Below are 22,145 nucleotides of genomic sequence, written 5' to 3'. Positions count from 1 at the left end.
ATTATTAAATTTCTTTAAATAATTTAATTTGTTATAAGATGAATAATGATAAGATGGGAAAAAAGTAAATGACTTAAAAAAAAGAGGACTTTATTTTTAAAAGTCCAAAGGATCTTTTTGGCTTAATAGCCAAAAAAAATATATTTAGAGCTTAAAAATATTTTTTAACAGATTCATTTGTACTAAAAGATTCATTTGTACTAAAATGAGGCTGAGGGACTTAATTAATATATACTTATAGTTAAAACATTATGTGAAATCGTTTAAAAAAGTTAATAAAATAAATGTATATTTATGGTTGAAAGTATTTTGTAAAACCATTTAAAAAATTAAATGTATACTTATAGTTAAAACATTATGTGAAATAGTTTTAAAAAGTTAATAAAATAAATGTATACTTATGGTTAAAAGTATTTTGTAAAACCATTTAAAAAATTAAATGTATACTTATAGTTAAAACCTTATGTAAAATAGTTTTAAAAAGTTTAAATGTATACTTATGGTTAAAAGTATTTTGTAAAACCATTTAAAAATTAATAAAATAAGACTTCAGTAAAAACATCTCAAAAAATTATCTAACTCGATAAAAGAAAAATTTTAAATCTAGTGCTTAATTTGCAAATAGAATAATTTTTGGAGTTTAAACATATTATTTTTTAATGATGTTACGAATTTATTAGAAAAAAATATATAATTCTAACAAAATTAAAGAGGTACATTCGATCGAAACTTTAAAGATTTTGATGGAGTTTAAAAGTTAGGTGTATTCAATAATAACTTTGAAAAATTCTATATAAGTAATTAGATATTCAATATAGACTTTTATAAAGTCTATAAAAATTAGGGGGTATTCAATACAATATTTATAAAGTCTTTAACAGTAAATTATTATTCAAAAAATTATTAAATTCTATAGATATGAAATTTTATATATTTTTAATGAATTTTTATGTATTGTTATAAAAAATTCTTAAGATTTCTCTTTCACTTTATTTTAAGATTTTAATATACTTTTTTTTTGAAACTCATCTTTATTTTTTTCAAATTCTTTTTCTTTCTTTTTATTATATTTTTCATCTTAAAAAATATAAAAAATAAAAATCTTAATTGAATACACCCTTATAAAAGTCTAAAATTAAAATTGATATAAATAATTTTAACATTGGTTTTAGAAAAATGCTTTTCAAACGTCAATTTTTATTTTGAATGATTTTCTTGAGTTTTAAAAATTAATTTGATAAAGAAAAGGTAAATATACGTTTCTCCTAAAAGCAGACTTGAGAAAAGCTGTTTATAAAAAAATTTAAAACTTTATATATTAAATCAAAAAATTGTTTAAACCTATTTTTTGAATATTCAACCGCAATTCTAAACACACCTATAATAAAATCTTAAAACACGAAAAACTAAAAAATTCAAATATGCATTACTAAGATAAAAAAGAGATAAATGCAGATTTAGGAGACATCTATTGATATGCCCTTTTATATATTTTGGAGGATATATTCAATTAAAACTTTTAAAGATTTTGATGGAGTTTAAAATTCAAAGTATATTCAATAATGACTTTTAAAAACTTTGTATAAGTAATGAGGTATTTAATATAAACTTTTTAAAGATTTTTAAAAAATCTTTAAAAATTATGAGATATTCAATTATAATAAGCTAGCATTTAAAAAAATTATTGACTTTTATAGACATTAATTTTTATATACTTTTAATGACTTTTTATGTATTGTTATGAATAAAAATTCTCAAGATTTCTCTTTCACTTTTCGTTAAGATTTCAATACACTTTTTTTTTTTGAAAACTCATCTTTCTTCTTTTTAAGATTTTCTGGATTATCGTCTTTATTTTTCTTTATTATATTCTCCATTTTAAAAAATATAAGAAATGATGAAACTCTAGAAGTGAAAAATTATTTAGTAATAATATTTTCTTATACTTACACATAAGAAAATTAATTAAATTTTTTTAATTTAATTTTAAAAAGCATCATAAAAATATAAATTTAAAATGAAACATTAACTGAATTGTTTTGAGCAAACAACCCCAACATATATAGACTTCTAGATTTTATTAGGAAGATTATTTAGATAACTTTTTCTGTTGGTAAGCATAATTGTCAATTTAAGTATTTATTAAATAATTTAGTAAGTGAGATTATTATTAGTTTAATTAGAGACAAGTTGTAATATGATAATTTTATTTGAAAAAATTATTCTCTTGATAAAAAAATTTAAAACCGGTATGAATTTAATACAATAATAAAATAAAATCTATTATTTTGCATATCACATTATGTCGAATAATGTTTAAAGTAAATGGAAGAAAATAATAAAAGTAAAATGATTAAATTTATTTTTAAATAATTAAATAATAAATAAATAATAGTGTGTGAAAAATCAATAAAAGTCTATTAATGTCTATAAAAGTATTTTTAAATAAAATATATAAAAGTCATTCATTAAATTATAAACTTTGTAAAAGTCATTAAAAATTCAGAAACTCTTTAAAAGTAATTCATTTTAAAAAATCTATAAAAAATTTTAAAAGTCTTAATTAAATACGTCCTCCTTTGTCCTCGTTAATATTTAAAAACTGTAATTTAACATAAGCGAGCTAAAATTTGACCAGTCTGTTAATAACTTAGGCTGTTTATTACTATTCGAGTTTAATTTAATTCTTATTACATTTTTCATGACTAATAAACCTAAATGAGTTTAATGAATATAACTTATAAATTAACTAACAAGTAATTAACTAGAACATTATAAGATATTTACTAAGATTTATAATTTTACTTTAATAAATATATATTTAAATAAAAAAAATAAAAAAATAAATTTATTATTGCATAAGTTGGCTATCGAAATTAATGATTTAATTTAACTTCTATTATGTAAGCTTATTTATTTATTAAATGAGTCGCTGATTTATATTAAGCAACAAAATATATTTAATATATTATTTTTATATGCCAAACTTTTTCATTTTAAAGAGTTATATAATAAAATAACACTTCATCACATTTTTTATTTTTAATATAAAATAGTAAATTGATTTGCAGAACTAAATTTTTTTATATATTTTATATTTAATAAACGCATTATGATTTTCTAACTATTCAATAAATTGATATTTATAATTTTTTTATTAGTAAAATTAAAATAAAAATTTAAAATTATTAATTCTTATAAAAATAAAGATAAAATAAAAATTTAGTTGGAGTTTATAATAAAAACATCTAAGCTTTTTTTAATAAAAATAAAATATTTTTATATTTATTAAAAAAAATTAGATTCTTTTTATTATAAAATTATATTTTTTAAAAATAAATAGCACCTGTAAGCCCACAAGCCCACTTCTATGCACTCGGCCTTCCACTCGGATGGAAAAGAAAGAAAAGAGATCTGTTACTTTTGCTTATTTTATTATCAATCTCAAGTAAACGTAGAGCTTGTGCTATTTCCACATTTTGTTGAGATCTTTAGTAAAATTCCTGTGCTGTTGATCTCTAACTCTAATGGCATCCACCAGTAAAGTGGAGCCATCTGGTGGAGGAGACAATAAAGAAGAAGAAGAAGAAGAGGGGGAAGAGGTTCGTTTCTGTTTTTTCATTCAAATTTTTTCAATGGCGTTCCAAATTATACTGTTGATTTAAATTGTTTCGGATTGGCAGCTGGAGCGATTTGATGATTTTACACTCGCGTCTTCATGGGAAAGGTAGCTCATTTATTTTAGTTTGTTAATTACTTGTGTTTTTCTTTTTTAATTGAGTTTGAATTGTATTTTAATTTTTTTTGTTAAATTTCTTTATAGGTTTATATCAGAAATAGAGGCAGTTTGTCGGAAATGGTTAGCTGATGGTCCAAAGAATTTATTGGTACGCCCAATTTTAGTGACCAAACTTGTTTTTATGCATTTGCAGTGTTGTCTACCTGAATAATGCGGATTAATTTTTTATTCATTGCAATGTTTTATGCTTGCTAGTGTTACATACAGCTTTGATTCGCTGGTAGTTAATGCTATGTTATTCATGACATTTTGATTAGCTTATCCTAATGATGGATAAAGCAGATTCTTTTTTAAATTATTTTTATTTTTATTTCTTTTACCCTTCTCTTCCCATTCTTTCTGAATGTCTTCTTTGGAATGAGTCATGTGCAAGAATTCAATTCAATTGAATTTGAATTCTTGCAGAATCATGTCAATTTTGATATGATATTATTTTGTTTAAAATGCCTTTTTTTTTTTTTAAGTTGAAAAAATTGAATTTTAGCAACTGTAACATCTCTGAAAATGTGAATTGACTGCATAGAATTCAATTAAATTTAAATTCTTGCAATATTTAGATTTTCTAAGCACTAAGTTACACATTTTCTTTCTTATAATTTGTAGGAAAAAGGCGCAGTTCAATTGGAGTTCTCACAGAAATTATATAAGGTCAAATTTGAGCTGAGATATGCTATGAAAAGCTATAGCATGGAATATTATTTTGAAACGAACAGTGGCGGTACTTGCAACATTCCATTCTAGCCACTTTTGTTTTGTCTTTCTATGGCTGTTGTTTCCCACATTTAACATCTTTATGCAACATCTGTTGGCGCAGGCAAAATAGCAGATTGGGATGGCAACTTGCATGATCTGCAGTTATGCTTTGGTGTAAAGGAATTTCTGGTGTGCTTCAACTTATCATTTTACTCATTGTTTAGCACTATCTGATACTTCTGTTTTCCTTACATCTATATTTGGATCACCAGGTCATTGCACCTCAAAGTGCTAGTGGCGTGGTTCTTGATGCACCAGAGGCCAGCAAGCTCTTAAGTGCAGTTGCAATTGCTTTGTCAAATTGTTCCAGGTGGGGTTTCAAGTTGAAAATATGGCTGTTTGGCTTTTGGTGAAACATAGTGGTATTAGATAAGGGTTATTGGGCTGATGTCATACTGCATAATTTTACTTGCAATATTTAATAAAGCAGTTGCTTTTGTCATTTTGCTATGATTTCGTTTAACAACACATAGATGTTTCTAAACCATAACTAAACCTGTCTGTAACAGCACATATATGCTGAACCATATTTATTACATAATTTGCCTGTTTCGCACCAAGCATGAATCCTAATGTTTTCTACTTAGAAACTCGCAGCTTGTGGCCAGCATTTGTTCCAGTACATGATCCCTCTCGAAAAGCTTATATTGGAATTCAGAATATGGGAACTGTTTTCACTAGAAGATTTGAAGCAGATCTTATTGGTAGCCAAGTCCCTGTAAAGCTTATGCATTTGGAAGGCTTATATGAGTTATTTGTTTCTAAGTTTGTAAGTTCCCTTTAGAGTTATTACTACAATAGTCTATACATGACCATCCTTAGTGGCATTGCTTTTAAAACCTGAATAACCCTTTCATTTACAAGTTTCTAAAAAGAGAGTAATTTTTGCAGTCACTCTTAGGTTCCTGACCATCCCAATCCTGTATTTTTTTTTTTTTTTTTTGATGAAGGCTTACACAACACTGGATTATGCAATGCGTCTTTTCAAAGTTCATTTTACAATGAAATCAACATACAGAACCATTCTCAATGATGATGATGACAGTGATATCCAGAGTCCTGCTGCTGAAATTGAAGAATCTCGAAGGAATCCTAGTGGTGATGCTGACACCCGCAATGCGTCACAGTGGGATGATGATTGTCCTTGGAGCGAGTGGTACTCTGCAGAGGACCCAGTAAAAGGTAAACTTACATTCTATTCCATATGATTTGCCTGTTTCATATCAGACGTGTGTATTCTAGAGGTTAAACATGCTGATAAAAATATGTTTCCTTCCAAAGCTTGTGCACATTATTGTAGAGAACTGTTTCTTTTACATCTGAAATAGCTAGCATGAACTTTATTCTAGCAGGTAGTCCTCTAACATGGTAACTTCTGTGTCTTCTATTACCTTATTATCTTCCTTTCTTCCATTTTTGGTGTCTTTAGCTATAACAAGCTAATATTTATACCTTTCTTTTCATTTTAGGTTGATGACCTAAAATATCCAAAACCTTTGTCCAACTATCCAATTTGATCTTTTCTAATTGTGTATATATCAGTATGCATACTTCAACATTGTGATAAGAAGGTGTCTACCAATGAACTACAGGAATATGTATGTTTTAGTCATCAAACATGAAAAAAGAGAAAAGGCTTGTTGACATGGCTTTTTCATTTTGACTTTTTATGATAGATCATAAAATTGGTTAAAAGAATCACTTAAAACTTTTGAAAGGAAAATAATGATATTAACTCTCTCTAATGCCGTTACACATCCACCCCTTTTTCTATAGTTTATGCATAGATTGTAGTTGACAATTGACAGCAACACCTCGGGTACTTTGACGTACATCTCCCTTGTGCTGACTTCTTCATGTGACGGAATAGTGAAGTGGTAGTATATTGTTGGTAAAAGAAGGATAAAAACACAAATTGGGTTATAATTGTTATTTGGACATTTTTGGGGTGCTAGCCCTTGATTTTAGTGTGAGCCTTTCAATGTGGAAACTAATTCGTTGCTTATCTTTGATACAATATATACTTGCAGGACTTGAATTAATTGCCACATGGTCGGAGAAGATGGTTGAAAGCTCTCTTGAAATGGCTGAAATAGAAAATGCTTCACCTCATGATGCTGAAAAGTGGATGATACTTCCGATCTTGTCTCCAAATCTGTAAGAACGTGAAACATCTTTGTCTATTTATTTATTTTTTCATTTATTATCGATTTGATTAGTATAAAATGAACAGGATAAAGGCTAGACTAATTAATCTTAAGAATTTATTATTCAATATCTTTTTACATAAATGCTGCTGAGATGATGATCTTCAAACGAATATTTGGAAACAAGTATGGATATGCTAAGAAACTGGAGAAAGTTAAAGGGGTAGGACTCGTATTGTTCATAAATTCCTTTTTAATACTTGACAATCATACAAATTTCCTTATGTTTGGTTTCTACCCCCTTGAAGAGCGAGAGTTTTGCTAAGGAGTGATTTAGTTGGATCTGCTATTGTTATGGTAGTAGTTCTTTTGCTTTTGCTTTTATTTTGATTTTTGTTTTCCATCCAAGTTTTTCAAATCAGAGCTTAGGGTTTAGGGGATCCTATTAAACTCCAAAAATGATATGGTTTGTAGCCTTCCTATTGTGTGGGTTATGCATCAGGAATTGCTAGTATGGGAGATTTTGAGATATTTACTGGGGATTACAAGACATTACTTTTCATTATCTGGTGCTTGAATTACTTGGATTAGATTGGGGGATGATTGTTGGATCACCTTGATATGTTTAATCTAGCAATGACAAGGAGGAAGTTATACCTAGTTTTCTCAGGTTGTTCTTTGTATGCTGGTGAACAATCACTTTCCTATTCCTTTGGATTCAGGTAATGACCAAGTAAACTACATATGAAGTTGGTTATAAGTCTCCCATATATTTTATGAAGGTCTATCAAGGTTAATTTGGAATTGACTTTTTGGAGACTCAGTTATATCCAGGGACTTTGGAAGATTTTTTGGATATAATTTTCAGAGGAGAAGACAGAGACAAGGTTACGGCATGAGGAGACAGTTATAGAGATTGTGATGTGATGGAGTTTAATGCATGAATTTTGAGAAATATAAGTTTCTCTTTGCAGCGATTATGGGAAAAATGTTATTCTTATAGTTTCTTGGTGGATTGCTGCATCAGGAGTCTTTTAGAGGACTGACTGTCTTTGGTTGATATTTGATATGAGTGCTATTCGCAAAATGCCTTTTTGTTTATTCTGTTACTTACGCTTTGATGGAAGATGCTTTGTGCTTCCATTTTATTCTTTTCTTATTCATCACTTGTAGATTCCTTATATATCTAAATGAATGCCTAATTTCTAACGTAGTTTTACAAATTTGTAATTTCTTTTTACTATGCTAACCTAATCTTTTCTGAATCTCATGAAGGAATTTTCTGCTACTGTCCTGCACCACACTTGGTTCTTTGTAAAATAATCTGCCTTTTTCTTATTGATTACTATTTTGAAAGTGAACAGACCAATCATTAAATAAAGCTTCCACATTTTATGTGACAATTTTCTTTTAATAATCTTCTCCTGTTAGGCAATTTTTTCATCTGGTGCTTTTTATTTTCTATTTGCGAGTTTCATTAAAAGTCATCTGATAAAACTGCTATCCTATGAAGTGATAGTTCAGAAGGAAACAGAATTGGATTTGCTTCTCAATTGCGCCTTTTGGTTAATGCATTGGATATGTCTTTTGCCGCTCAATTCATGGAGGATTTTGTATCAGGTTTGAAATTACAATATGTGTATATATATATATATATATATATTAATATATATAGTAGCTAGGTAGTTTAATTTAGTTTATGGACTTGATTAATTGCACATGTAGTCTATTGGAGACTTCTAATATTCCTTTATTCTTGTGTTTCATCTGTAGCAGTTGAAAACCTAGGTTCTGATAATCTCAAGGCCTCACTGGTTGTACCGCCACCAACAGTAATGGATCGTGTGTTCAAAGATCTTTTTCATGAGGGTACATTTGCTTTTCTTTTCCATGTGCTCCTTCTCTATGCTTCTGCCTCTTGTGATTCATATCTATATATCATATTATTTTGTAGTTTTGTTAGCTTTGCAATATTCTTTCCATATATGTTTTTCTATCCACTCATATTTTATGATAAGATCACAAAAGGTCCATTACACTTGAGATTCATCTTTATCTATGTTTCTTTCCTTTTATGAAGTTTTTCAAAAAATTGATGAATTCAATAAAGCATGCCAAGCAATTATGAGCTCAGTTGCTCGTGTTTCTGTTAGCTTATTAATCAAGTTGAAGGAAGTAATTAGCCAGCTGAAAGTACCCTTAATTTCAAGCGACATCGAAGTCAAATAATAACATTTAGTTAGCCATTCGTTCTTGAAGCCAAATCATGTTAACAGTTTCTTCAAAAAGCAAGCTGAAACTATAGTAGTTTGGTTAATAGAAGGCAATTTATGTAATGAAGGCATAAATAAATAAAAATTTGCAAATATTTATGAATATTGATATGGTAAAGCAATTATTAGGGTTAACATGAGGCAAACAATTTAAGATGGCTAACAGAGTTAAAACTATGCTCAGATAGGTTCGTGCTTTGATTTTATATCATCGGTTAATTATGAAAAACAATTTGTGGTTTGGCTAATACAAATTTTGATTCTCTTTTCAAAATCATTAACTTTGTTAAGAAAAAAAATCCAGTACTTTACTACTTTCATAATGTAGACTAAAATGTTTTTTTCTTCATAAAAGCTATGTTTTTGGACAAATTATAGTACTTATATGTGATAAGGGAAAGAAAACTCAGGAGCAAAAGTGTTCTATTTATTTTTGTTTTCTTTTTTTCAGAAAGGGTCTAAATGTATTAGAGTAGACATCATTTCTATATTTTATTGTTGTTATCACAATTTCTCTTAGAGCCTTTATCTTGGGCCTTTCTAATTTCTCTTTATAATAACCTATGGTTCCTAGATGAATAGAAAGGGTTATGAAAACCCTAAGCTTATGTCTTGGTTGGATGCAATTAGAGGTGTGATGTCATCATAATTACTTGTTCCATTTTTGGTCTTATAAATAAAGTATGATGTCATGTAAAGTCCATGGCCTATAATGTTATGTAATCACCTACAACTAAACTAACTTTCTACCATTATTATCTAGTCACTTGCCAGCCACCATAATCGCCACCTCCATCATCATTGTCTTTCCATAATTGTTACTGCTTCTGAACTATATCTATACAAATAAAATGATTTAAAGGTCAATTTGCCCTCTCAACTTGGAGTCAATGGCCAATTTATTCGGATTTTAAATTTTTAGCTGATTTCACCCAACAACTTGCCAAAAGCGGGCAATTCAGTCCAAATTCCCACAAATTTAAGAGATTGGATTCCACGCATCATGCAAAGCAAGTGAATAAAGAGCCTAAAGTTCATTTTAGATCTTGAACTTTATATTATGTATTAAACTTAGCAAAATAATTTGTATAATAAATTTTTTATTTTAATATAATCTCATAATAATATCTAACAAAAAATAATTAAATTTTTAATTTTTAATAAAAGAATTAAATTAAATAATAAAATTAAAATCATGCAATTTTTTAAATTCTTATTAAAATTAGAAAAATTGGTTTTTTAAAATAATTAATCTTAATTTCTAATATATTTAGAATAATTTAGTCGAGTGGATAAAAAAATTAGTAATTAGTTACGATTATTTAATTTAAATTATTTAGTAATTTCATTTTAATTGAGTTTGATACTTAATATAAAGTTTTAAGGACTAAATTGAATTTTACTTATTGATTAGGTCCTTTAATTGAACTTTTACTTGCTTTGCATGATGCGTGAAATCCAATCTCTTAATTTTCTAGGAATTTGGACTGAATTGGCCGTCTTTGCCAAGTTGGTGGGTGAAATTGGCCAAAAATTTAAAATCCGAGTAAATTGGCCATTGACTCCAAGTTGAGGGGGCAAATTGACCTTTAAACCCAAATAAAGTTGTTGATACATTACATTGCTTACATTTTCTTTTGCAACCACACCTAGTAATGGAATGACAATTATAAGACAGTATGTTCTATCAAATTATTCTGAACATAATCTAAACTTCCAGGCAGAATTTAAAGGTGAAAGCTATTGTCTTTTTAACATCTGATAGTTGAATTCTTTTATCTTTCAAGGGTAATTTCAAAAACATTCAACAGTTACATGTTTTGTCAATTTTATTAATTTTTTAAAAGTTATCAATATTGGCCATGTACCATTAACATTTATAACAATTGTAGTCACCCTTGACTTTCTAATCCATGCATCTGTGGTAACGTGGCATACTCTTATGGCTTAATCTGATATCTTTTAAGCTAATCGAAGCAAAAATCAAGCTGACTAGGTTTTTTTAAGAACTTTCCTCTGCATTTTAATAGTAGAAGATTCAGACTGAAATATTTATCTTCGTATGTTGTGAATCAAGAATTCAATGAAATTGTAAGATTCGTTATAAATTCTCAAACAAAACATGTTAAAATAAGAGACACTCTGATAAATATAGAGGACTAGTTGGAGAATATTAGAAATAGGTGTAGAAGATCCAAATGCATGAAATAGTAATAGTTGTTTATTTTCTATTTAGATGTGTGAAAGCTTTTACTTTTTTTGTAACAATATCTATTTGTAGTCTTGCAGAGTTTTGTATTCATATCCAGCTATTGGGAACTTTGAATTTTCTCTTAAGTTCTATGTCTTTCCACCACAGGATCTCAACTCCCGGATTTCGCTGCAGGCGAGCATAAAAGTTCTAGAGCTGTTAAAGGTGCACCTCTGGAATCTCTTTTTGCACAGTTTTGCCTGCATTGTCTATGGATTGGGAACTGCAACATACGCGGTATGTATGAAAAGCTGTCATGGTTGAAAATCCTAATATTTGACTTGTACTATGTTCAAAGGCGCAATTGGGAGCTTTATGTTTTATTGTGTTCAATTTGGTAGAAAGCTTATATATTTGAACATTGAGCCCTCTTGCCTCTCTGGAGTAAAACAACACATACCAATCCACAGAATTCTTTCAATTTTGATGCAAAAGGTTTAAAGATGGAGTTATATGTTGAAACAAGTTAAAATTTCTCATTATTTTATTCTAACATTTTAGTTAAAATTTGTCATTTTTATACTATTAAATGTTTTAAATCTAAAATAATTCAGAAAAAAGGTGAATATTGTTATGTTACAAAAAGACACTTCTTGTCTGACAACAAACCTAACACCATTTAAAGGAGCAGAAGATAAGGAGAATAAAATTACCTGTCCTAACTAAGATTCACTCTGCATAATAGTTGTCAATTTAGAAAATGCTACCATGTCATTGTGCCTAATTTCCATGTAAAAACTCAAAACCTCACCTTTTCAACATGTGAAAATGATGTTGGATGGGTGGGGGGGGGGGGTGTTTCGTAAGCTAAGTATCAACTATGGATTGCCTGTGACAGATTTTAAAGAGGTGCCTGGTATTCATACTGGATTTGGACTAAGAACTGCTAACTTGAAAGTGGAGTAGAAAGAGAAGAAGGAGAAGATTATTGGGTTCTTGAAGAAGCAAGGAGGGAGGAAGGGAGGTAGAGAAGACTGTTAATGGCTGTTCTCATTCGCAGAATAGTAGGTGATGGGTGTAGTAGATGGTGGCTAGGGTTTGAGTGATGACAAGAGGGGATGAATGGTGGCTAGCAGTTGTTAAAGAAGAAGCATTTTCTTCTGAAAATACAATTCTTTTTCTTCATAAAATTAGTTAAAATTTTTAAATCTTTTTGAGAAGAGGATAAAGGTTTAAATAGAATGAATAAGGATATACTTTGTCTTGTCAACCACATATTATTTTAATCTCAAGATGGTTGAACAGATGAAATAACAATTTATGTACTAAATTAAACAAAATAAATCATAAATGGCCCAATTGCATTTTTGACTATAATATGGGGTTCTCTATCTACATTTGGCTCTGAAAAATGAAATTGAGATCTTTAATTTTATGTTCTCTCTTTATGACATGAACTGTGGTTTTTATGTGTGTTTTTAGCTATTGCTGTGCTCTGGGTAGAGTTTATTCGAGAGGTCCGTTGGTGTTGGGAGGAGTCGCAACCATTGCCTAAAGTGCCTGTCAATGGTTCAATTGACCTTTCAACTTGTTTGATTCACCAGAAATTGCAAATGGTAATAAGCCATACGATTGAAAGGATATTAATTGTGTGATGCGCAAATTTATTTGAAATTGAGAATTTTGGTTTTTAAAGAATCATGCTTTGTATTAGTCCTTTTAATTGAGTTGGGGTGTGCAATCTTTTTATGATGATGATTATTTGCTGAATACGCCATTGTTTACCATACAAATGAATTATCCATAACTTTGGTACTCAGATGACAAAAAACTCAACAAAATTTAATATTGTGTATTTTAAAGTTTGAACTGTGTAAATATTCATATGCCTTGAAGAAATTAAGCAATGAAGCCCTCTTTTTTTCTTTTCAGCAAAGACTGAAGCGGGAGGTATTTAGATTTGTTGATATTGGTAATCTGAAATCTGCTATATGTTTTGAATATTTCAATTCTACTTGCACACGGTGTTTGAAAAACCTATTGTGTTACTGATCCTTCTAGTGGAACATTCGGCTTCGATGCTGCAATAACATTGTTCACTTCAGCATTTACAGAAAAAGATCGATTTCAGTTGTTGCTAATTCAACATTTTAACACAAAGAAATAAAATAATTGAAATTTCTTCTTTGGGCTGCTGGTTTGTTGTTTGTGGTCTTATTATGTTCCGTTTCTTGGTTTCTCCCAGTCAAACTAGGATATTCAAGATTTCCTAGGTTCTATACGTGAACGCACTGCTTTTAACTTAATGAGTCATTTCTAGAGCAACTCCCAGAATATTTAAACTTTGTCTTGGAAGAGATTGCTGTCTCCATAGGTGTGGTTATTAGGATACCTCAATGCGAGCTTAAGTTTCTCATTCCTTTTCATTGTTGTTCTTTATAGAGCTATTCCATGTTCAGATCTAAATATTTGAATCACTGGCAACTATTTATAGGAGTTTGACAGCAACTGCGTACATATTCTACCCCTTAAATGTCCTGCCTCAAGTGCTAATTCACCCATAGATCTCCATAATGATCTAACTAGTTTACTATCCTCAAAATTCTACAACTACTTTTTTTTTTTTTTTTTTTTTTTTTTCAGTGGTTAGAATTTAAATAATTCTTTACAGCTGCAGTTAACAAAAATGTACAAAACCCTCGAGGAAACTTTTTTTTACTTTAAAAATAGAACTGGGATACAATTTTTAACATTTTCTTGTTTGATTTAAAAATTTTTATATTTGAGTCACTTGAATAAAACCTACTTTTTCCTTTACTTATAATTTTTAAGATTCTCACTAGGATATATTTATCTTTAAAATAAAATTGATATTGGATATTTAAAATAGGATGAACCCTGGACCTCCTTCACTACAATGCAGGCATGTGATAACTAGCTACTGGCTCAATGGCATTCCTAGTCCATTTTCTAAGGCAAACTAAATATATACCCTAAAAGAGCATGTTTTGCAACCCCTGATCAAAGCTCGTCAATCTTATGCTACTTGAAGTTTCATCCTGATGTTTCCTAATGTAGTCGTCATGGATGATGCAACTTGAAGAGGCTTGTCATAGGGATATTTCTAGATGACGCTAGGATTTTTTTTTTTGAAGTTGTATACAATGGAAATGTCACCAATCAGATTTTCCCAACATCAAGTTTTGCAGTTAAAAACAGCCTTCAGAACAATGAGAAGAAAAGTAGGCAGGCAACCAAATTTCCTTTGACCTATAGAAGCATTTGCAGATGGTAAGACACCAAAAAACCTGAATGAATGAACAAGTATATACTTGGAAAAACATGACTATTGGACCCTAGAACCAGAAAATAATCTGTTATATAATGAGGGGGTTCTCATTGAACCTACTAGATTAGATACCAAAGCAATGTGCTAAATTTGACTTGAGAGATTTTGTGACTGCATAACACCATTTGATCCCTCAGCTGTCATCGCTGCTGTGACATCTGGTTGAAATTGGCACCCATCCTTGTGCATCCTTTACTCAAATTCTTCCTTTTTTTTTTTTTCCTTTTATCTTGTTTGTAAGAGTTTCTTTAGTTCTTTTTTTTTTCCATAACAGTTATTGCTATTATTATTGTTGTTGTTGTTATTATTATTATTATTATGATGACGATGATGTTTTAGTTAATCTTTTGTTCCAAAATGATTCAGCTGACACATAAAATCAATTTTATGCACTGAATCTGATTCCCCTGAATTATTGAAAATGCTACTCTTTGTTTTTGTATATCAGTTGAGCTGTTTGGATAAGGAATGATTGAGTTGCTGTAAGACATATTGAATTCTATTATAGAAATAGATTACTATTTTTCAACATATTATTTTGTGCTCAGGCAAACAAATCCTGTTGGAAATGGAAAATCCATAAGATAAAAGTTTCTAAAGTACTCTGTTTATGTAATTTATAGCACTTGACCACTTGTGGTGCCAAAGGAAACCAGTTCACTTTATTTTTTGTTGTTCAGCTTGCTATATGCATTGAGAAGAAGTGTGAACTGAACGAAGATTTCCAAGACTGTGTAGAAAGCAATGATCAGGCTTATGCTGATATAAAGGTGATTCAGCTGCTTTTATTTCAAGCTGTTCTTTTATTGTTTTTTTGCTCCTTAATGCATTGAATATTAGTGTTATAGTTGACTTTAGACTTGTAAACTTTGTTCAATTAAATGTGCAGGGAGATGGTCCAGTAGGAAACGTGGCAACTCATATACCCAGTGAAGAGATTGATGGGATTCGTGACAGGTGAACTAAGCAAGTGAGAGCTCCTTTTTTCTAGTAAAAATTGCTAGCTTTAAGGGTTCAAACATATCTTCCCCTTTTACTGTTCTATTCTTGTACAATAGTAGTTCTCAATCAATTTTGAACAATAATCATCACCATCATAATTGTTATTATTATTATTACAATTACTACTTGTTTACGCTTATATTTTTCATTAAACTGCAGAAAGCCTGTAGTCATACATTGGGATGATAAAAAAGAACAAAAAAATCAAATTTAAAAGAGCCTTGCAGATGATTTTGGACATTTATGTTGTTCATATGTATCCTCAGTACATGCATGTGCTGATAGCAGGTGAAGAATGGGTGCTGGTCACCATAGAGTTTATGTGATGTAGTTGTACTTGTCATGTTGGGGCTTTTGCTTCCCTTTGTCACGCCAAAAAACAAGAAAGGAGAATAGAAAAACAAACTGAAATCTTAAGAAATATATTAAAAGTAATTATTAAGGTGAAGTAATGGTTTAGTGCCAGTGTTAGCTTTTGAAAATGAAAATCCAACAGTTAACCAACAAAATAATATAGGAACACATGTGTGCACACACATACACAGACATAGTGTGATTCCTTACACATGGTCTCATGTTGGTAGAGTTGGTTGTCCTGTAAATTTCTTTTTCAACTTCAATTCCTAATCCTGTATATTCTTTTATCTATGTTACAACTTTCTCACATGCTGCCACCTATTAATCAATTATTATTTTCTTAAGAATCTAACTCTAGTAGTCTCCTTATGTATTCACATGGCCCAGTCAAATCTCTGAAAACTTATCATTTCTAGCTCTTCATAACCAGATTGCAGAGAATTTGTCTTCATCTACTCCCATGATCTTTTAGCCTCCCATTTGTTCTATCTATTTCTTGTACTTTGGTTTTTATATCTTGTTCTATAGCAATCCACTGCTTCTCGTTTGGTTATTGATTCAGTCGTGGTCGCTCATTTATTGCAAGTGAATTTCCAACCCTTGCTCCGATTCTTTTCCTTAATTTTATTCAAGATTGTTTTATTTCTGTAAAGAGTGGCAGATGGTGACGTGTTTTTAATTTGGGAAGTGATTAGCAGTATGCATGGTGGTGGTCCCTGTGAATGCCATAATTCAAAACATTAAGTACAAATCAAAAGCTTGGTACGGTGAATAATGTGATTGGATAAGCAATAGTGAGATTATCAATGAATTTTGGAAGAGTCAAATTCAAGTTATATGGGCAGTATACGTATCATATGTGAATATGCAATTCAACATGTGATTGGATAAGCAATAGCGAGCTTAGCAATGAATTTTGGGAGTCAAACTCAAGTTATATGGACAGTATACTTTTCATATGTAAATATACAATTCAAATCCTTTTTTCTTTCTAAATTATTAAATCTGAAAGGTAATATAAATTTGTGACTGAGTTGGGAGTGGTTAGTGATTGTAATTTTTTCGCCTGCCCAGTGTATTCGCAAACCAATTTGTTTAGCATGTCTTTACAGTTTCAATGATGCCATCTTCCGAAAGAGATATAGTTGCTTTACACTAGATTACATTATATTCGCTGACACTCTTTTTTAACTCTGCTGGAGATGATTTATTTACTTACGCACTTATGTATTGTGGTTAACTTTTTGCTTTTCAAAATTCAGCCCCTTGATACAGGATGGCTTGCATAGATCTGAACCGCTGATATCAAAATCTACTATGAAGCATGAAGATGGATTCTCCAGTGATCTCAAACCTCCAGACCGTTCTAGGAGAGGCTCAGCTGGCGTGGTTGGAACCATGATGCTTCTGAAGTCATATCAGAGCATGCATGCCCCTTTCACACAGGTTCTCTTTCTCTGCAGCAGTTGGTATTTCTTAAACTTTTATTACCCTACAAAATTCATTAGAGAATATAACTTTTATTTATCTGTGAATTGTTATAGGATCCACCACTTATGACAGAAGACATGCACGAAGAACGACTGCAGGCTGTTGAAGTCTTCGGTGATTCTTTTGTATGTTCAAATTCTTAGTTGCACGCTTCTTACCAGAAAATATTCACAAGACAGTAGATGGTCAAGATACAATAAGAATGGGTCTCTATAATAAGAATGGAAATATTTGTTTTAGGATCTGTTGGGCACACTAGACAGAGACATTAAGTGGCCTAGTCCTAATACTCTCTGTAGTTTGTGGGTTGATCTGCTCATCTTAGTGGAAGATAACTCGGTGGCATAGTTCCTCTTCTGTGAACAGCAGTGTTCGCCTAATGCAACGATGAGTTTTATTATTATATTAAGAGTAGCCAACAGTACTAAAATAAGAGTGTAGATTACGTCTGTATGCTGAAATGTGGTATGCACTAAATATTACAACAGACCCCTCCCAGACCCTACGATACGGACAGCCTTATGCATTGGAAGGCTATTCACATTGTTAAACCTTTATTTACTTAGTCTTAGCTCCAATAATCTAAGTTGAGTAGATAAAGTATAGTATGTAAAGAGTGTGCTAGTGGATGACTTGGTCCTGTAAACCAGTTTAATTGCACTCCATCCAGCCCAAAGAAGAAACACCTTATCTGACCACTACTTGAAAATTGGCTCAAATTCTACTGAATATTGGCAATGGTTAGCTCATTGAATCATTTTGTAATTTTTATGTGACATGAAGTGGCTGACATTGGGATTTATTGATAGTGACCACAAATGAACTTCGCATTATGTGGAAAGGCACTTCTATTATGACATTTTTGCCTACTTTTTCATTAAAATATATATATATATATATATATATATATATATATATATATATATAAAAGTCTTCTGTCTGTTTGTTCTTAAAGTATTGGTATTATATCCTATTATATGTCTATCTGCCTTGCTAGTTTTTCATCAACTGATTAAACATTCTGCCATTTTATTGCAGAGCTTTTCTGCTCAGTTGGAGAGAGATATCTTATCATCAGGTAATAAATAAGCTTTAAATCCTATTTGTTAATCTGTCTGGTAATATCAATTAGTTCTACACATTGATTTCTGTTGCCAATAACTGGGAAGCCCCATTGTCATACTATTTATTCAATGCCATCTTTTTTGCCTTTTGGTTGGGGTGGGGGAAGGTGTTGAATGACTTATTTAGTTCACTTTCTTCATTTTATGTTCAAGACCAAATCATTTGTTAAAATTTTAATCATGTTCCAGAAACACTAGTTTCCTTCCTTTTTTTAAAGATTCTTGACCAAATGACTACTGAAAATTTGAATAGACATGTCAGCATTCAAAGCAGCAAATCCTGATGCTGTCTTTGAGGATTTTATTCGGTGGCATTCTCCGGGAGATTGGGAAAATGATGAGAGTGCAGCAAGCAGACCATCCAAAAGTTCGATGGATTGTTTGAAGGATGATTGGCCTCCTCGAGGACGACTTTCGCAACGAATGTCTGAGCATGGGAACTTGTGGCGAAAAATCTGGAATGATGTACCTGCATTACCAGCTTATGAGCAGAAACCATTTCTGGATCCAAACCGAGAAGGAGAGAAGGTTATTTTCTTTTCCTCGTATATATGTACTGACAAAGAGGGAACTAATATGAATTTAAATTGACCACTTGTTAGATTTCTTTCTATGCATTTTATATCTTTTAGGGTCTGACGTGTAGTAGATAAAGTAGGTATGAGACTACTATGTTAGTCAGTTTTAAGGGTGAATGAGAACGAGTTGATCAATAGTTGTGCATATTGAATAATGTTAACTGCATCCAGCGAAGTATTTATCTCTAACTTTATCTAGACTTCGACATTCTGGTTGTCCCACAACTTGTTTCATAATTGTTTAGCTTTCTGAGATCGAGGCTTAATGTGAATATATTCAGCATAGGAAAGCTAGTATTTATGCCTGCATACAAATCTTTTTTGAATAACCAATAGTTGATATATTTCCTTCGCTGGAGCATCAGCGTGTAAAATTGTAGGGTTTGAGAAGTGGGAGAGGGATCTACAGGGTGAGAATGGTTACTTGTGTTTCTTTATTAACCTGAATGAAGTTAAAACTTAAAACTGTCTTACCCAGTGCCATTTGGTCGATAGCCCAATATGTAAGGGGGAGGTGATCTTTCCCATTAAAAGTGATTTAACTACCAGCCTACCATTGATTTTGGTGGATTGGGAGGAATGTACTTCTCTACCCACTGTCCCTATGCTAAAGCAAAGTGTTTATTAACATTATGAATTTTCATCAAAACTATGCCTGTTTATCCTTTTAGTATTTAGCCTTTGTCTGAATTGTGACTCCATGAACTCCACAGATCCTTCATTACTTGGAGACATTACGACCCCATCAACTGCTGGAGCAAATGGTCTGTACTGCCTTCAGAGCATCAGCTGACACACTGAATCGGACTAAATTTGGAGGATTGAAACAAATGACAGTCAAAATTGAACAATTTTACCGTACTATGATTTCTATGTTGAAGCGTCTGCAAAGTAAATTCTCTTCTGTTTCCTTGTTATCTTTACTAAGGATGTATGCCTTTTTGTAAGCAAGCTTTCTAAAACTTAAAATCCTTCTGTATCTGTCAGCAAATAGTATATCTGGCAACGGTGAGACGATTGAAGACCTAAGACAATTGTGTGACATCTTTGAACATGTTGAGAAGTTGCTTACGCTTGCAACTTCTCTTCATCGTAAGTTCATGAAAGCACCGCGTCTGTCTGAGGAAATTTTCTCCGACTACTATAACTATTATACTCCAAGAATGGGAACAGGCTCCTTGGATGTTGATCAAAGGGTAAACTGTTTCTCTGCCATTATCTCTGTTCATATTTGCATCTATCCATGCTCTACCTCAGGTGAAGCACAAATTAAATTAAAGAAATGGACGAGTTCATAGGTTTTCATCTATATCACGATTATGTGGAGAGGTTATTAAAATTTGTAGGAATTATCGTAAATTAAAAGTAACTTCCAAATTGACTGAAATTTGAAAGTGGTTTGAAATATAAATAATGTGGAAGTTTTCTAATTATTTTCTAATCGTTAATTGAGGTTGCAAACTCTCTGGCAACAACCTGACTCGTCCTCTCCAGAAAAAATATCCTTAATTGGAGTTCTAACCCAAATGGATTTTGCTGTTCTGCTGTCTTCACTTAGGAGTTCGGAATGAAGCAGAAAGTAAGCATGCACGAGAGACGGGTGGTATCAAATATGTTCGCACCACCTAGTGCTAATCAGACATGGAGAAAAGTATTAAGCATGGGTAATCTTCTCAACGGGCATGAGCCGATCGCGAGGGAAATAATATTTTCCATGCGTGATAGCTTGAGCAACCATCATTATGCCGCGCAATCTCCGATGGGCATTGAACAAGAAATGGAGACATATAGAATGTACATATGTGGAACCTCAAATGATCTCCGTGTAGCACTTTCTGTTACCTCATGCGATTAATTTTTTAGTGATCTTACATAATAATCATCTGTCTCTTGTATTCATTTGATTTCCATCATTTTTCTTAAAATGTATGTTCTGGAATGTTTTGGCATGATGCCGCCGGGCGGCTCTATTCGGTGCATAGAGCTGTTCAACGAAACAATTGAATAGGTGCTATAATGAAAGCATAATGGACGGCTAGAAGGAAATTTAACTCCATTTGTTGTTTTTGCATTTGCCTCGGGCATTTTCTATGATCACTTTGTTCTTAACAAAGTAAATCATATCTTCCCAGTAAATATCTTTATCTTTAGATGATAGAAACTTACATTCATCTTATTATAAAAAGGGATAAAGTAATAATAATAACAAAGCAACAGGAGAAAGCACCTTTTCTTGTTGAATTTCGGTGGTTATATATATATAGAGAGAATAAAATCTCTATAGGAATAATATTTATAAGGAATAATATCTATATGGTCATGAAGAATTTGAACTGTCAATTATAAATAGAAATAAATTATAAATTTTTTAAATCTTATTTTAAGAAAATATTTCTCTATAATAATATTTGTATATATAATCTTAAAATATATAATACAATTTCTTATTTGTATAATATGATAAAATATTTGTATATTTTATTTTTATTACCTAACACGAGCTATTGAAGCTCTCTTCCTAGCCCAACACCGCTTCCTGGATGAATCAGAGAGCTTCTACAGGAGTTTTTTTACATCACGCCGAATTTTTACCAATAAAATTAAGTCTTGAGAAAAATTTTAGTATTTAGATCTTTATTAAGTTATAATTTTTTTATGGTCATAAATTTTACTTAATTTCAAATGTATGAATATAAAAAGATTTTACTTTATATGCAAAATACTAAATATTTTATCTTTCTTTTTTCAATTTTTATCCGAATGATATAGCATTTTAATATTTTTACAAAATTAAATATATATATATGGACACCTGCAGAAGAAGAAATGTGAAAAGTGATATAGGTATAAGTATGAGCTTTTCAGATTTTGTCCTGTGGAGAGGGTATATCCCTATTACTATTAGTCAGCAAAGAGAAAATTGACCTTTCAGTCTTTAGACAAAAATGGTGGGTGGAGGGTAATAAATAAATAAATAAAAAGACTTGTGTACTGCACATAAAAGATGCCCCTCACTCACATCATTATTAAGAAGCTAGGGCTTCTTTTATTTATTTCTTTTTTCTTATAAAAAAATTAATA

General features: G+C 30.8%; 1 protein-coding gene across 3 annotated transcripts; it reads left to right on the top strand.

Moving 5' to 3' along the window:
* The first annotated feature begins 3,378 nt into the window (after positions 1-3,378).
* Positions 3,379-21,120, top strand: LOC8266544 (rab3 GTPase-activating protein catalytic subunit). 3 transcript variants are annotated; one of them, XM_015723830.3, is made up of 22 exons: positions 3,379-3,602; positions 3,684-3,727; positions 3,824-3,887; positions 4,403-4,517; positions 4,614-4,681; positions 4,765-4,862; positions 5,150-5,321; positions 5,503-5,734; positions 6,583-6,709; positions 8,213-8,319; positions 8,473-8,568; positions 11,332-11,460; positions 12,646-12,779; positions 15,193-15,282; positions 15,402-15,469; positions 17,134-17,317; positions 17,416-17,487; positions 18,401-18,440; positions 18,740-19,014; positions 19,778-19,955; positions 20,052-20,260; positions 20,623-21,120. In XM_015723830.3, exons 1-22 carry the CDS (start codon positions 3,528-3,530, stop codon positions 20,917-20,919), a joined length of 2,874 nt encoding a protein of 957 aa, XP_015579316.1. In that variant the 5' UTR covers positions 3,379-3,527; the 3' UTR covers positions 20,920-21,120. The 3 variants fall into 3 exon arrangements, with proteins under 3 accessions (XP_015579316.1, XP_015579317.1, XP_048228879.1); XM_015723831.3 differs by having other exon boundaries at positions 3,380-3,602; positions 8,476-8,568; XM_048372922.1 differs by lacking the exons at positions 3,379-3,602; positions 3,684-3,727; positions 3,824-3,887; positions 4,403-4,517; positions 4,614-4,681 and having other exon boundaries at positions 4,782-4,862; positions 5,140-5,321.
* Positions 21,121-22,145: the final 1,025 nt, after the last annotated feature.

This window comes from Ricinus communis, chromosome 4, assembly GCF_019578655.1.
Source record: "Ricinus communis isolate WT05 ecotype wild-type chromosome 4, ASM1957865v1, whole genome shotgun sequence".
In the NCBI taxonomy this organism is placed as follows: Eukaryota; Viridiplantae; Streptophyta; class Magnoliopsida; order Malpighiales; family Euphorbiaceae; genus Ricinus; species Ricinus communis.
This window is presented reverse-complemented; position numbering and strand designations above follow the sequence as displayed.

What these genes read in the sequence shown, in the direction of transcription:
- LOC8266544 (XM_015723830.3), top strand. Translation starts at nt 3,528, where the DNA reads ATGGCATCCACCAGTAAAGTGGAGCCATCTGGTGGAGGAGACAATAAA. An exon ending in ATGGTCCAAAGAATTTATTG is followed by an intron (nt 3,888 to 4,402) that starts GTACGCCCAATT and finishes TATAATTTGTAG; the next exon opens with GAAAAAGGCGCAGTTCAATT. An exon ending in TGGGAACTGCAACATACGCG is followed by an intron (nt 11,461 to 12,645) that starts GTATGTATGAAA and finishes GTGTGTTTTTAG; the next exon opens with CTATTGCTGTGCTCTGGGTA.